At 38.6% G+C, this 12976-nt stretch overlaps 1 protein-coding gene and 1 non-coding gene across 2 annotated transcripts; both read right to left on the bottom strand.

The window, feature by feature from the left end:
- On the bottom strand, window positions 1–10568 carry LOC105558825 (xaa-Pro aminopeptidase 1-like). The gene is made up of 10 exons (XM_012006744.1): window positions 10523–10568; window positions 7881–8104; window positions 7236–7277; window positions 6514–6693; window positions 3343–3460; window positions 1850–2228; window positions 1452–1572; window positions 815–1178; window positions 357–590; window positions 1–255 (listed from the first exon to the last, which is right to left on the bottom strand). The coding sequence occupies exons 1-10, from the start codon at window positions 10566–10568 to the stop codon at window positions 56–58; spliced, it is 1908 nt and encodes a 635-aa protein (XP_011862134.1). The 3' UTR covers window positions 1–55.
- Window positions 8379–8451, bottom strand: Trnaa-agc. Its single transcript has one exon. It is a non-coding gene; the product is annotated as a tRNA-Ala (tRNA).
- Window positions 10569–12976: the final 2408 nt, after the last annotated feature.

Raw genomic sequence — 12976 nt, 5'->3', positions numbered from 1 at the left:
TAACTGCGAGTCAGTGAATATTCACGGTTTTCAGTGACAATCCACTGATTGACTTTTAGAGAGATACAGATAAGAATGTATCAAGATGTACCAATTTGTCGGCTGGAATTACTTCGATGATATTCTCCAAACGAACTCCGAAGTCGTCCTCTTTGTAATATCCCGGTTCGTTTGAGAGAAAGAATCCCGGCTTCAGGTTGGCGGAGCATCCCGCGATTGAATTTTTGCACCCGTAATACGACAAGCCGATAGGCGCTGCAACGCGTATTGTTCCACTAGAATGACTTTCGTCAATCATAATTCGATATATTCTCGTGACGCAAATCTATTTTAACGGGAAACTGTAGATTACGAACATTCGTGGACTGATGAGAAGTGACCGATTCCGTGGCCAGTCCCGTGCATGTAATTGTAACCGGTGCTCCACAGCGGCCTGCGCGCAATAACGTCCAGCTGGTCTACCGTCAGATCACTGGGAAAGATCAAAGATGACAATTCAATCGAACCGACCAGTACTCTCGTGTAGGCTTTTCTCTGCTCGTCGGTCGGCACTCCGAAGTGAAGAGTTCGGGTTACGTCTGTGGTACCATCTGTCAATTAACAATTTTATCTCATGCCTCTAGTGTCTCGATTACTTGATCGGCGAAGAATTGGAGGGAGCGGAAAAAGAATAGAGTAACCGAGGGAAGTAACAAAGGGGCGATTCAAGTCCTTTTCGAAACTGATTTGGAATTTAAAGTCACTTCTTGCTCCGTTTAAATTCGACCAGCTATTTTCGATGCAAAGCAGACTAAAGGGATTCGCAGTTTTATACCCAGGTATTGTCCTCCGGAGTCGATCATTAGTGTGGACGTGGTTCCGATTTTTATGTTCGTCAAGTTATTCGGCTCGTAATGCGGCATAGCCGCGTGCGGTCCGTATCCCGCGATCGTCGGGAAAGCGATGCCCCTATTGTCACTTTGCTCGTAACGAATCTCATTGATCACCCTCGCCACCTGCATCTCGTCCCATCCCTCGGAGTCCAGCTTGTACTGCTCTTCCATGTAAGCCAGGAAGTCGCACATGGCGATCGCATCTCGCAGATGAGATCTTCTCATACCTGCCGCTTCGACTTTGTTTTTCTCCGCTCTTAAATCGATTATAGGCGAGGCCTGAGCCAATCTCTTCTCCGGTGGAATCTGTACAGAAGATTTTTACGTGTTAGCTGCATTTGTCTACATGTTTTTCATTCGATTCGATCTACTCTCTAAAAGTCTGTCAGTGGTTTATCGCTGAGAGAAAGTTTTCATATAATAAAATGATGTCCATACATATTAATAGATATAATACAACTTGAGATAGAGTAGCTATGTTGAAGAAGACGGACTTTCTCAAGAAAGATCATTTGTATTGCATGTATTCTTATGCTTGAAAACTACACGCAAACCCGTCGTCTCTGCGGTCATACTTACGGAATTGTATATTTCTTTGGACGCGCCCGGCGAGTAGCCGCAAGGCGACGGGAGCCAAACTGTATTCCAGACCTGAGACATGGTTTTTAAGTCGTACCAAATGTCTGTGTAATTGTGCCATCTGCAACGATAAAAGTCGATCGTTATGCAAGTCTACTTATTGGTGTCGTGTCAGTTTCTTTTCAATTTATAATTTAGAAGTATCTGGACTTTGGAGTACTGCGTGAAGCAAAGCTCTTTTATTGTCTTTAAGATTCAAGGTAAAACCGATTCCTGCGAGTTCTACTTCTGTATGAGGAGTCCTTGTGCGTGGACCGTCGTTCCACTCCTCATCTTATTCGTCGGGAGTTTCTCTCGACACGGTAAGCTCCAAGGCTCTACTCATCAATGACACTCACTTGACGCAGTTCGCATGGGAGCAGGAGTCGATCTTCAGATGTATGTCGACGGACCGCATGATCTTATGACGCGGCGTGTAGAGGTGCAGGGAGCCGTGGGTGACGATCGCGTAGGCCCGGAGAACGGGCGTGTGAGGTAGATCGTAGCCGCGGACGTTGAAGAGCCACGCTAGCTCGTCCAGGGCGGTGACGATGAGCGCGTCGGCCGACGAGAACTCCATTTTCAGCCGGATACTCTGGACTTTCTCCTGCCATGGTTTGCCGGAGTACTCGTCCGCCAGCGGATACGCCGCGTGCGGATTGTACTCAGGCCGGCCCACCTGCCAGATCAAGTCCACCAGGTCGTTACGGACTGCGACCAATCTTACGGACGAATTCGCTGAACACGAATAGGATCGTTAGTCGCGTGAAGGAAGGTCGGATTCGGCTTCTTCAGCCTCTTCGCGGCCGACGAGTGATTTGCTACAGTAAATATCAGCTAGCAGTTGCATCGCATCAATATTATAATTTCTCATTCACTCAACAATGTGTAACACAGGTTGTACATGACGTTACATTGTTAAGTAGGACATTCCCAGATAGCACACGTAGTTTTATGAATATTCTTCTGGCGTGTAAATATTCTTAATTTCAGAATATTCGAATCGAATATTCTATAAATACATGTTGATTATTACAATTAGAAATCGTACATTCATAACAAAGAATTTAAGAAGGTTTTTAGAATGTTCGTCGAGAATGTCTTTGGAACATTCGTTCAGAATAATTTTTTAATACTCATTGAGTTTATGTCTTGCACATTGTTTAATTGTGTAATACACATATCTTATGCAAAAGGCAGTGAAACCTGTGAAACCATATCATGTATAACCGACACGCTATATTCGATAGATTATTCTATTCATATTCGAAAAAGATTTATAGCAGTGCCAGTCGAATGTTCTACGAACATAAGATAAATATATAAGAATGACCTAACGTTCGTAGGAGTGTCTTAATTGTGCTATCTGGGTTATGACATTAATATTATGTAACTGTTAATTGGTATTTACTGAGTACGTACTTAGATAGGACTTGTTTCAAAACTTCAAAGTACTCGTTCTATGTATAATCAATCAGAGCAATATATTCGTACATGGCAAAAATATAGAGAGAAAAGTCTATTATGAGATAGGCTCCTAATATGAGACAGTGGGATTTCTGCTAAATTAATAGTTGGTCCGTCATGAATTTATTGCCCTTGGAGTGAAATCTGTTTAGTGGAAAGTTGATTGTTAGATCGTGTAATTGTTGCGAAAAAGATTTGCGATTGAATTTGGACGTTAAAAACTTCCTATCTCATATTGAAATCCTATCCCATAATGGAGGACTTTCCTCTATGTATAATAGATTTTTATAAGTTATCTTTCGTCGACAAACAGAAATAGATATACGTATATGTATTTGAATAATATCGCGATAGAGAAATGCTGGATATAAATATTTCTCGTTACCCAGTTCGTTCTCCCATATCTCCCACGTAAATGCGGATATTAATTTCGGATTGGCACCAATACGTACTTCCGAGCGATTTTGGAACTCTTGTATCAACCATTCTGTTATCGTTGGTACCTAAACATTAAGCAGAGGCATCTAAGTAAGTAAACGTCGACAACTCGATATTATGCATACATATAACACACCCGCGAGATTTATAATTCATAATTGATCCAATGTTACTGACGACGAAAGGATTGGATCCTTTCAGTAACGTTAAGTAGAATTTCTTTACCATTTAAATTAATACTGATGCAATTTTATTATTAATTTAATATTTTATAAATCAATTACAGTGTAAACGCCTTTTAGGACCTGGCACAGATGGAGGAGGCCACTTATCGTGTGTCCTGTGGCCAAGTATCAGGTGAATCCATACACCGTATTTATTCTATTCTGTCCTGCGTACCGTTACAAACGGACAAACACAGGTTTTTACGTTAGGTGGAATTATTGTCGTCAGTAAATTCATGTGTTGTTTGGCCACCTCCATCTGTGCCAGGTCCTAAAAGGCGTTTACACTGTAATTGATTTATATCTTAAAAGGACCGAGTTAAAAATTTAATTTTATCATGAATTTTTGAGCTATATTTTGCCATTTCTTGCGTTAGCAATTGATTCACAGATGCACCTAATCCGTTAAAACAATTCGCAGTAAACTTTTAATTGATACAATTTCTATAAAAGTTTTAGACAGATTGATTTTGTGCAATATAGGCATATAATCATACTAAAATACTTTATATAAATTTTAATTAATTTTATTTATATATTTGTGTATATATATTTGTATTTTATATATTTATTAGTTATTTATATATTTGTGGTCATAATATAATGCATACAAAGCTTTAGTAAAACGGACCACGTGCTATACGCGTTATTTCTGTATCTAACAAGCAAATGCCACACCTCGTGCTACGCGAGTTAATTTAAATATCCATTTAAATTGTTCGGGAAATCAAGTATTGTTCACTAGATCGTAATCTATAAAGCTGCCGTTTAGAAACATCATCTAATCGAGCGAGCAGTCCCTTCGAGTGGATGGGTGTTTCTGAACGATTCCTAAGAAATTTTTTATTTTTGAACGTTTTAAAAAATAACCACTCAGTATGTCCTGTTTCCCATCACCTTCGCACTGAGTGCGAAAGCTGAACGGTCATTGATGACAGAATTCTCGAAACAAGTCGAGAATTCGTGTCGTTCTCACGCTCAGGGAAGAGGACTGCTCCTCGTCATCGTGGTTACATCAACTCCCATGTTAGGGAGGGAGAATGAGATTAACTCCTACAGAACTGATCCTGTGAAGTATGATCTTAAACTGCCTTCGCCTCCAACGCCGTATATATAGCCATGTTGATCAAATTTTAAATACGAGAAAGCGATCTCAATCGTGGCCACCTAGTGGACTACGAAGAAATTAAATTTGCTAGTACTCGAATCCAGACGGTATCGCCATCTAGGGGTCGATGAGGTTACCTATTTTGTGTGATAATCAAGAGATATGGTAGTGTCTCGCGCAATGAAACCACATCAGAATAGAAAAGTTGTAGAAAAGTAGCAGAGAATATTTGCGGTAAAAAAATTTTCATAAAACTTATATAAAATAATGTATAATTATATATAAGACATGTCTATGCATGTCTTCTTTTTCTTATATCATCTCTGTTCGTATATGTATAAAGTAAAAATAATAATTATTATAAGAAAGATTAAAAATATTAATTAGAAATGTTAATAATTTTATTGTATTTTTTATTACAAATGAAATTCGAGGAAATTAGAAAAATGACCCATATGTATACAATAATTATATGTATATAAATGTAATAATTGTATATAAAATAAGATTATAGAGTTTTGAAAATATAATTATATTCTGCAAAAATGTTCAGTAACGCTGTAGCTTTCTATAAGCTATGTGTAATACATACATAGCATTGTAGAACAAGAAACAAAGAATGAAAACCCAAAAGGAAAAGTGAAATGCTAAGACGCTTCAGAGCTCATAGAATATTGTATAATTTTTAATCGCAATTTTATTTTTGTAAAAAAAACAGTGCAAAATTACCTACCTAATTATTTTTCAATTATTCTTTTTATTATTTTTTCTTTACATACAGATGACAGAGATTACACAAGAGAGAGAAAATATATGTACATGGACATATGTTATATGCTGTATACATACATATATTTTTATATGAAAAATTTTTTACCAGATTTAATATTACAAGTTAAATTTATTTGGATAAAAAATATAGTGTAATTAATTTTTATAGTCTCATTTTTAACAACATAATTAAAAAATTTCAAAGAATTTAAAGGACTCAGAGCCGTGACAGGATGGTAGTGTCTAAATATTCTATTCTAAATTTATTGCGAAAAAATATCACCCTGGCCGAGGTGATATTTTTTCGCAATAAATTTAGAATAGAATATTTAGACACTACCTTCCTGTCACGGCTCTGAGTCCTTTAAATTCTTTGAAATTTGTGTTGAACACATACGAGCCTTACTAATTTATTTAATATAATTAAAAAAGTTCTAATTATATTTTGAGTAGATCTGCAACTATTTGTTATTGTTCTGAACACTTTTATTGTTGTTTTCAGATCTTATATATTAGTGGTTCGTATAAATTTCTATGAATAATAAGAGCGAAGGCATTATAGACAAATTTATGAGGAAGAAGTTAAAAACCTATTGTAATGGGCAATTTAAATTATTTCAAGTAGAGGGGTATACTTCAAGTCACCAGTGATGAATAAATAAGATTAGTATTTTAGTTGATCCAACTGGCAATATAATTGATAAAGTGTTACATTCGATGCGACGTTTCGACCAGGAATCCGATCCTTATCAAGCAATTTGATTGCTTGATAAGGATCGGATTCCTGGTCGAAACGTCGCATCGAATGTAACACTTTATCAATTATATTGCCAGTTGGATCAACTAAAATACTAATCTTAAATTATTTCAATATCAATTGGAGAGAGAAAATATAAAATGCGTACCGAAAGTGATGCATAAATAATAAACAGATGATCAAGCACGCAATTTAAGTAGAATAAAGATTTTGTTCGATATATACGAGATAATGAAAATACTTGAATCATTTACGCACATCGCGTTCACCTCGCTTCATTAAAATCCAATTGCAATCCAGCTGATGGTTTGCTTGAACATGGTATCGACCATCAGTCCAAAGTATTGCCTTATCAACAGTGACTAGAGCCTCTCCAGCACTTCCATAGAATCCAGTGAGAAATTCTCTCCTCATATCGCGTGGATCCACGGCCTCGCTCTGTGGAAACGATTTGTTTTATTAACAAAAGAATAATAAATGATTTAGATATTAATATTAACAGCCGAGGGCTATTAATATTAATTATAGCAATTCGAAAAAAAAAGTTCATACTCATTGGCCACTAAAGTGTTCTAAAGCTAAGTTTCAACTAAAATCCACATCTCCCAATCGCTTTGCCGTTTTTTCGGTTTTTTCAATAAAATTAAAAGTAATTAACAGGTGTACGTATTTTGTATAAATTTTTATATATATAATAAATAAAAGTAATAAATTTCTTAAGTTTCTAATTTTGTTATTTGTCACATCTAAAAATATTGTTTTTATTTTGTTAAAGATTACAATTAGTGAAACGTCTATTGTATATCGAGAAACGTGCGATTTTAAAAGATTGCAGACACTGCACCCAAAATCAAATAAAACTTATTTAGAAAACTTTGACAAATACGGAACGGCTGTCTAGCGTAGCCAAAATAATTATGCAAAAGGTTACTTTCTATACTACGAGAAGCTTTCAACTATGATACACCACGCGAATATACCTCTAGAGGGCCGTCACGGCCTTGAGAAACGAAGCTCACTGTCTGAAAATTTAAGCATAATGAGAGGAATAACATTTAGCATAAAATGATTTGAATCAATTCGATCATGTCAATATCGCTATCAATCGGCTAGATAATCTGATGAAAATCGATACTACATTAGACTTCATCTCCTATAATGCAAGTAGTTAATTAACAGTGAGATATAATGGCGAAACAATCGATAGTAAATCATTTGTTTCCTGAGAACTGCCGCACACAATTTTGATAATACTTGTATGTCGAATTTTGTGCATTTCTTTATTTTTCACATTCTTTAGTATCAATGATAAGTGAAAGACCTAGTCATGATGTCCGTTATCATATCCAATTCTTTTTTTTATAGTTAAGACCAATTTTCTAATACATAAAAAAAAAACGCCAATTACCAAGATGAATTACACGTGAATAGACTTTTGGACAGATAAGTCATAAGGTTTGTTATCTATTGATGCACTGGTGAACTAGTGCAGCAAGTTAGAATGACAAAAAATATTTATCTTACTCTAATTTATTGCACTAGTTCACCGGTGCAGCAATGGAAAACAAGCCTGTAATAGTCAATACCGAGTGTGGATTTAATGTCATCGGCGTTGCGGAACTCACTTGATGCTCGTCGTCCGACGTGACGATGTAGCCATCGAGAGGTGGCCCTTGAACCGCTGCCACCCGCACCATCTCGGATCTCAGTTGTCTCAGCCGCAGAGAACTGTCGTGTCGATTGACCGGTTGATTCCCGACGTAAGCGTTCGCTGGACAATATAATCTCTCGGCCCCATTACTATTATACTCTGGCTTCGGCAGTGTGCTGGTATCAGCTTTCGTTAATCCTGCGGCAAACGCGTTTCATTCTTCAACTGACGATTTTAATTAAAAAGAAAATTATTTGAAGTCAATTTGCAAATCGTTAATAGATATTAAAGAAGGATGGAAGAAAGATGTAAAGAAATGTAACTTGTACAAACTTTAGAAATATGTTTCAATTACACGCAAAAAATAATTTGTACAATTTATAAATAATGAAAAAGCGTATAGAGAGTAATTTTTATATGGGAAATCTATTACGTTAATTTAAAATAGCAAATTTAAAGTAAAAAAAAAAGTTGGAGGCGCCGGGTATCGATCCCGGTACCTCTCGCATGCTAAGCGAGCGCTCTACCATCTGAGCTACGCCCCCATGTGCTAAGAAAGGTTCTAATTCCTATTGATATATTTCATCATGCAATCCATGTATGTATACTTATATGTATGTTGTTACTATTGTTATTATACGCATATTCGCGTATATATATATATATTTATAACGTGTATTATTAATTTTTATTCAAAATTTATTTACAAATTATGAATGCCTTGCGCATAAATGACGAAGTATTATATGCAATTTATAACATGAAATAATCATTATAAATCGTATTTAGTCATTGTGAATTAACCGAAATAGATTTGTGAAAGATCTTTTTCTGATTTTGTAGAAAGGAATATAATTCCAGAGAGCGTACGCGTGTATTGTACATACATACACGTGCACGTCTATCTGTTGATAGGAAAATGTCCTCCCAGATACTAAAAGATTTAAAGAAAAGCAAATAATTCGTTTGACAGGAGTGTTTAACGATTGTTATAATAGTTTTACGTACCCGCGGAACATTAAATCTCATGACTTAATAAAATGTAGATTTACAAAGATTTTCATTCGTCGGCATAAAAGCAGTGCAGTTTTGCCGAAATTAATCGTGAGTGAGCGGGTCTGTTCTCACAGATACTTACATGTATAGGGGAAAGTCTTCTCTTGTGAGATAGGTTTTTAATATGAGATAGCAGGTTTTCAACGTTCAAATGCAATCACAAATCTTTTTTTTGCACCGATTACGCGATCTAACAATGAATTTTCCACTAACACGATGCCTGTTAATTTAACAGAAACCCCGCTATCGCATATTAGGATCCTATCTCATAATAGGAGACTCCTCTATGTATTTTAAAGTACTTGAGGCAATCTATAATTTACATCAGTCATCTTTGAAACTGGAACTCTATTCATAATTGCACATGCCTTTTAATGCATGCATATGTAGGATACTTGATGCTTTACACATTTTTGTATTCTGATTCTTCTATTGTCTGTATCACACGGTATAAAATTATAAATTCCACCCGGTATCCCAACAGGAATCACAGATCGTTCCGAAGGAGAAATGAAAAGTCAAGATGACGTCAATTTGACTTACATATTGACCAAAATATGACGTAAATTTGGTCAATATGACATCAAATTGACATCATCTTGACTTTTATTTCTCCTTGGGTTTAAAGTGGGATTTTATGCATTAAATGCGTGTGCACTCGGAGCATTAAGTCGTACAAAAAACAAAACAGGGTAGAAGCAGCCATTTCGCAATCCTGATCGGGAATTAACGACGGAAGTTCAAGTCTAGAGCAACACTGACATTGCACCAAGTCGGGAAAGTGGAATTGATAATTAATTTATGAGAGGGACGGTCATAAACGCGGGTATCTGGCGAATTGAAGAATTCGGTATAAACATCTCAGCAGTATTTCGTGACATATGTACGACGCCTTTAGAGCCCCACGGCTCTATACGACGAGAGACGAGAGCAACGTGACGCGATTCAAGTCGCTTCGATTGACCGGAAACTAGTTTGATTTCCATTACGTGTAGTACACGTCCCATGGGAATCCAGAGGGTGTGCTAAGTGGTGCTCGTATACCAGGAAAGCATATCGAACTTGGAGCTCGATCGTCCCGAAACGCACGTTTTGATCGTTACGTGTATTGAACCTTCGCCGGTGTCTTGTAAATAGTATACGATCAATCGATTAAATATGCGGGTGCCTTTTGCGCCTTCCCTTCGTTCCCTCCCCCCTTTTTTTTTCTTTCCCTGCACCATCGAGCCTGCCTCCCCGGGCGGGGCGCGTGGAGGGACGCGCCCCAACCGCTCGCGATAGGAGATCAATTTCGTGAACTAGTGTGGAGAAACGGATCGAATTTAATTCGGGCGAGATCACGCATGCACGCCTTCGCATTTTATCATTAATGCATCGTAACCGGGTCAGCGTATTGTTTAATTTAATAATTTAACGTAAACATCAAGTAATATTAAATATATTACTAGGGAAGTAGGAGCGTGCAGTAGGAAAGTTTTACTCCGATGTAACCTTACAATTTTCAGCACAGGTAATTTCCCCTGTAATTTTCCCGTGTGCTGTAAAGGTCACGTCGCCCACCCCTCTCGCCCCATTGGGCATTGACGAATCTCTCCTTATCCCTCATTTCTTCCAGTTGTCGAAGACAACTGCCATCGGGGAAAAGAAATTCCGTTGTGTTATGCACAATGGATACCGCGCGCGGAGCTCGTATCGTCGATGAAATCGGGTCGAGTGTAGGATAACATTCTTTTTCCACAATAGATCCCTTAATTATTGCTACGGGAAGGATAAAAAGGAAAGAATATTGTCTCGTGACAAAGTATTGTACTGCATTATCTCTCATTAGACAAAAGAAAGTGAGTGGTTTAAATTGAAATGGACCTCACTGAAACTTGTGATAGGCACGAATGTAATTAAAGTTATTTATAACTTTTTCACAAGTGGCGAAATGTTTCGCAAGTTACGTGTCGTACGATTGTTGATTAGTTGTGCGATAAATATAAATCCGTTTACTTGTACAGCGCTTTACAACCCTTTGTCACGCTATGCCGCGGCCATGTCTGTCTTTTTGTAAGCTGTCCAAGTATCAAAGTATAACGCATAATGACAAGTGTGAAAACGCGGTTAATAATAAATGTATGAAGTAATGGCCAGGCGCATAATATTTTTTATAATAATTCTAGAAGAATAAAAGTAATTAGAACTGAATTGTGTACGAACGTGTGTCCATTCTAACTGTTCTATTTTCCATGTTGCAGGACAATTTCTCGTGAAAAGGGGAAAAATAGGTAATATTCTACAAAGTATTCGTGCGCTTGTCAAGGATTAATGCCGTTTCGTTTCTACTTCATTTCTACAAGCGTAATTGTTCTGCTTTTTGGGGCCTCGGATGACGAAGGTACTTATGCAAATACGACTACTTGTACTACTTGTAAATTGCGTGCACGTATTCGGTAACAATTGTGCGACGACTATTCTTTTGCATTAATTTTGCTATTTTTCGTCTCATCTTTTTGTCCCATCCCGATCGATGGTGAGGAGTTCGCTTCCCGAGATATCAGGCTACCATGAATTTCTGGTTATTCCCAGAACGTAGGGCAAGGTAAGCCTGAGGAACGACACCGATTAAATGGCGGTGAGTCGAGAAGGCGTACGTACACGGCGAGAAAACAAATTTCTTCCCAATTATTATTATTCTCCGCCAAGATAACCTCTCGCGAAAAAAGGTAACAAATAACCAAGAGGCATATAGCTGTGTCTCGCGCCAAGTGTATTTTACAATGCAAGATTTTCCTCTTATCAGTCGTGGATCATATCGCCACATCCTGCGAGTTTATTCCGGCGATAAGAACGCAAAAGTTTCGCTTCTGCAACGCAATAGATCCTGGCATCGCGTGACGAAATTATTTAATGTTATCTCAAGATACACAAGTAGCGATGCCGTTTGTGTAACCGCGGTCGCTCCGGAGCCCTTGTCCTTTGCCGCTTCGAGTCCTAATTTGGAGGGTGCTCTTCTCGGCCTCGATGTCGGCCTTGGATCGATAAAAGGCGACAGCTTCTTTCCTAAAAATATCAGGCTACCATGAGCCTCTGGCTGTTCTCGAGCGCGCAGGACAAGGCGGGAACGGACGCGCGCAGCGAACGAACGACACGGGGATCGATGCGCGAGGAGCGAGCGCCCGGAGGAGGCGAATTTTTGCGGGACGTCGTCGCGGAGGGCGAGGCTTTGACGAGGTCAAAGCGATTCGCCTTCTTAGTTGATACCACGTTGCCGCTGTCGATCTACCATTTGTTCACCACTCACTTTCGTGCTTCCGACCGACCCGGCTGGTAGCATGGCGAAGAGCTAAAGCGGCTCCGGCGCGACACCCGTGCAGGCGCAATGACCGCCGCTCGTGACACCTCGGGCACTCGCCGCGTTACGTTCGTATCGATTCGTTAGGCCGTCGAATGTTGGATATTATTGCAAATGTAACATTATCAGCTACTTAACGAAAGTACGACTGGACAAGTACATAACGAATCATTTGACGTACAAAGAAATTCGATAATCTTGTGCAGGAAATACATGTGTTGTGGTGCCGACTACGCTTGAGATTAAATTCATTGGCTGTCAATAATATACATTTATTAATGATCTAGTTAGAATTACGCAGTGATAACGAATGTGTCCCCCGATGCGAGCTGAATCTACAATTGGAATTTGTTATCGACGCCGGCGTCGACGCTCGCGCGCGTTTTCCCCAAACGACTTTGGCCGTAGACACCTCATTGCGTAGCGCAATGTCGAATGACAGGAGGAGGAGAAATGATGAAGATGCCGGCGGACCGGATTGTTTCTTGAGATGATCTTTAGCATGTACCGAACAGGCTCGCATGATCCGCAGAAACCTATCGCGATTTCATCTCGGCGCCCGTGGACCAGTTCGCCGCTCGCAATTCACAGCCGCCTCTCTTTCTTTCTTACGTCGCTACTCCCCTAGTAAGCAAAATGTTAGCAGTGCTGTTAGCAAGCACTAAGCACGTAGTTTG

This window comes from Vollenhovia emeryi, unplaced genomic scaffold, assembly GCF_000949405.1.
Source record: "Vollenhovia emeryi isolate VEMERY1.0 unplaced genomic scaffold, V.emery_V1.0 DF939309.1, whole genome shotgun sequence".
NCBI classification, from domain to species: Eukaryota; Metazoa; Arthropoda; class Insecta; order Hymenoptera; family Formicidae; genus Vollenhovia; species Vollenhovia emeryi.
Note: the sequence above shows the minus strand (reverse complement) of the source record. Positions and strands in the feature narration are given on the sequence as shown.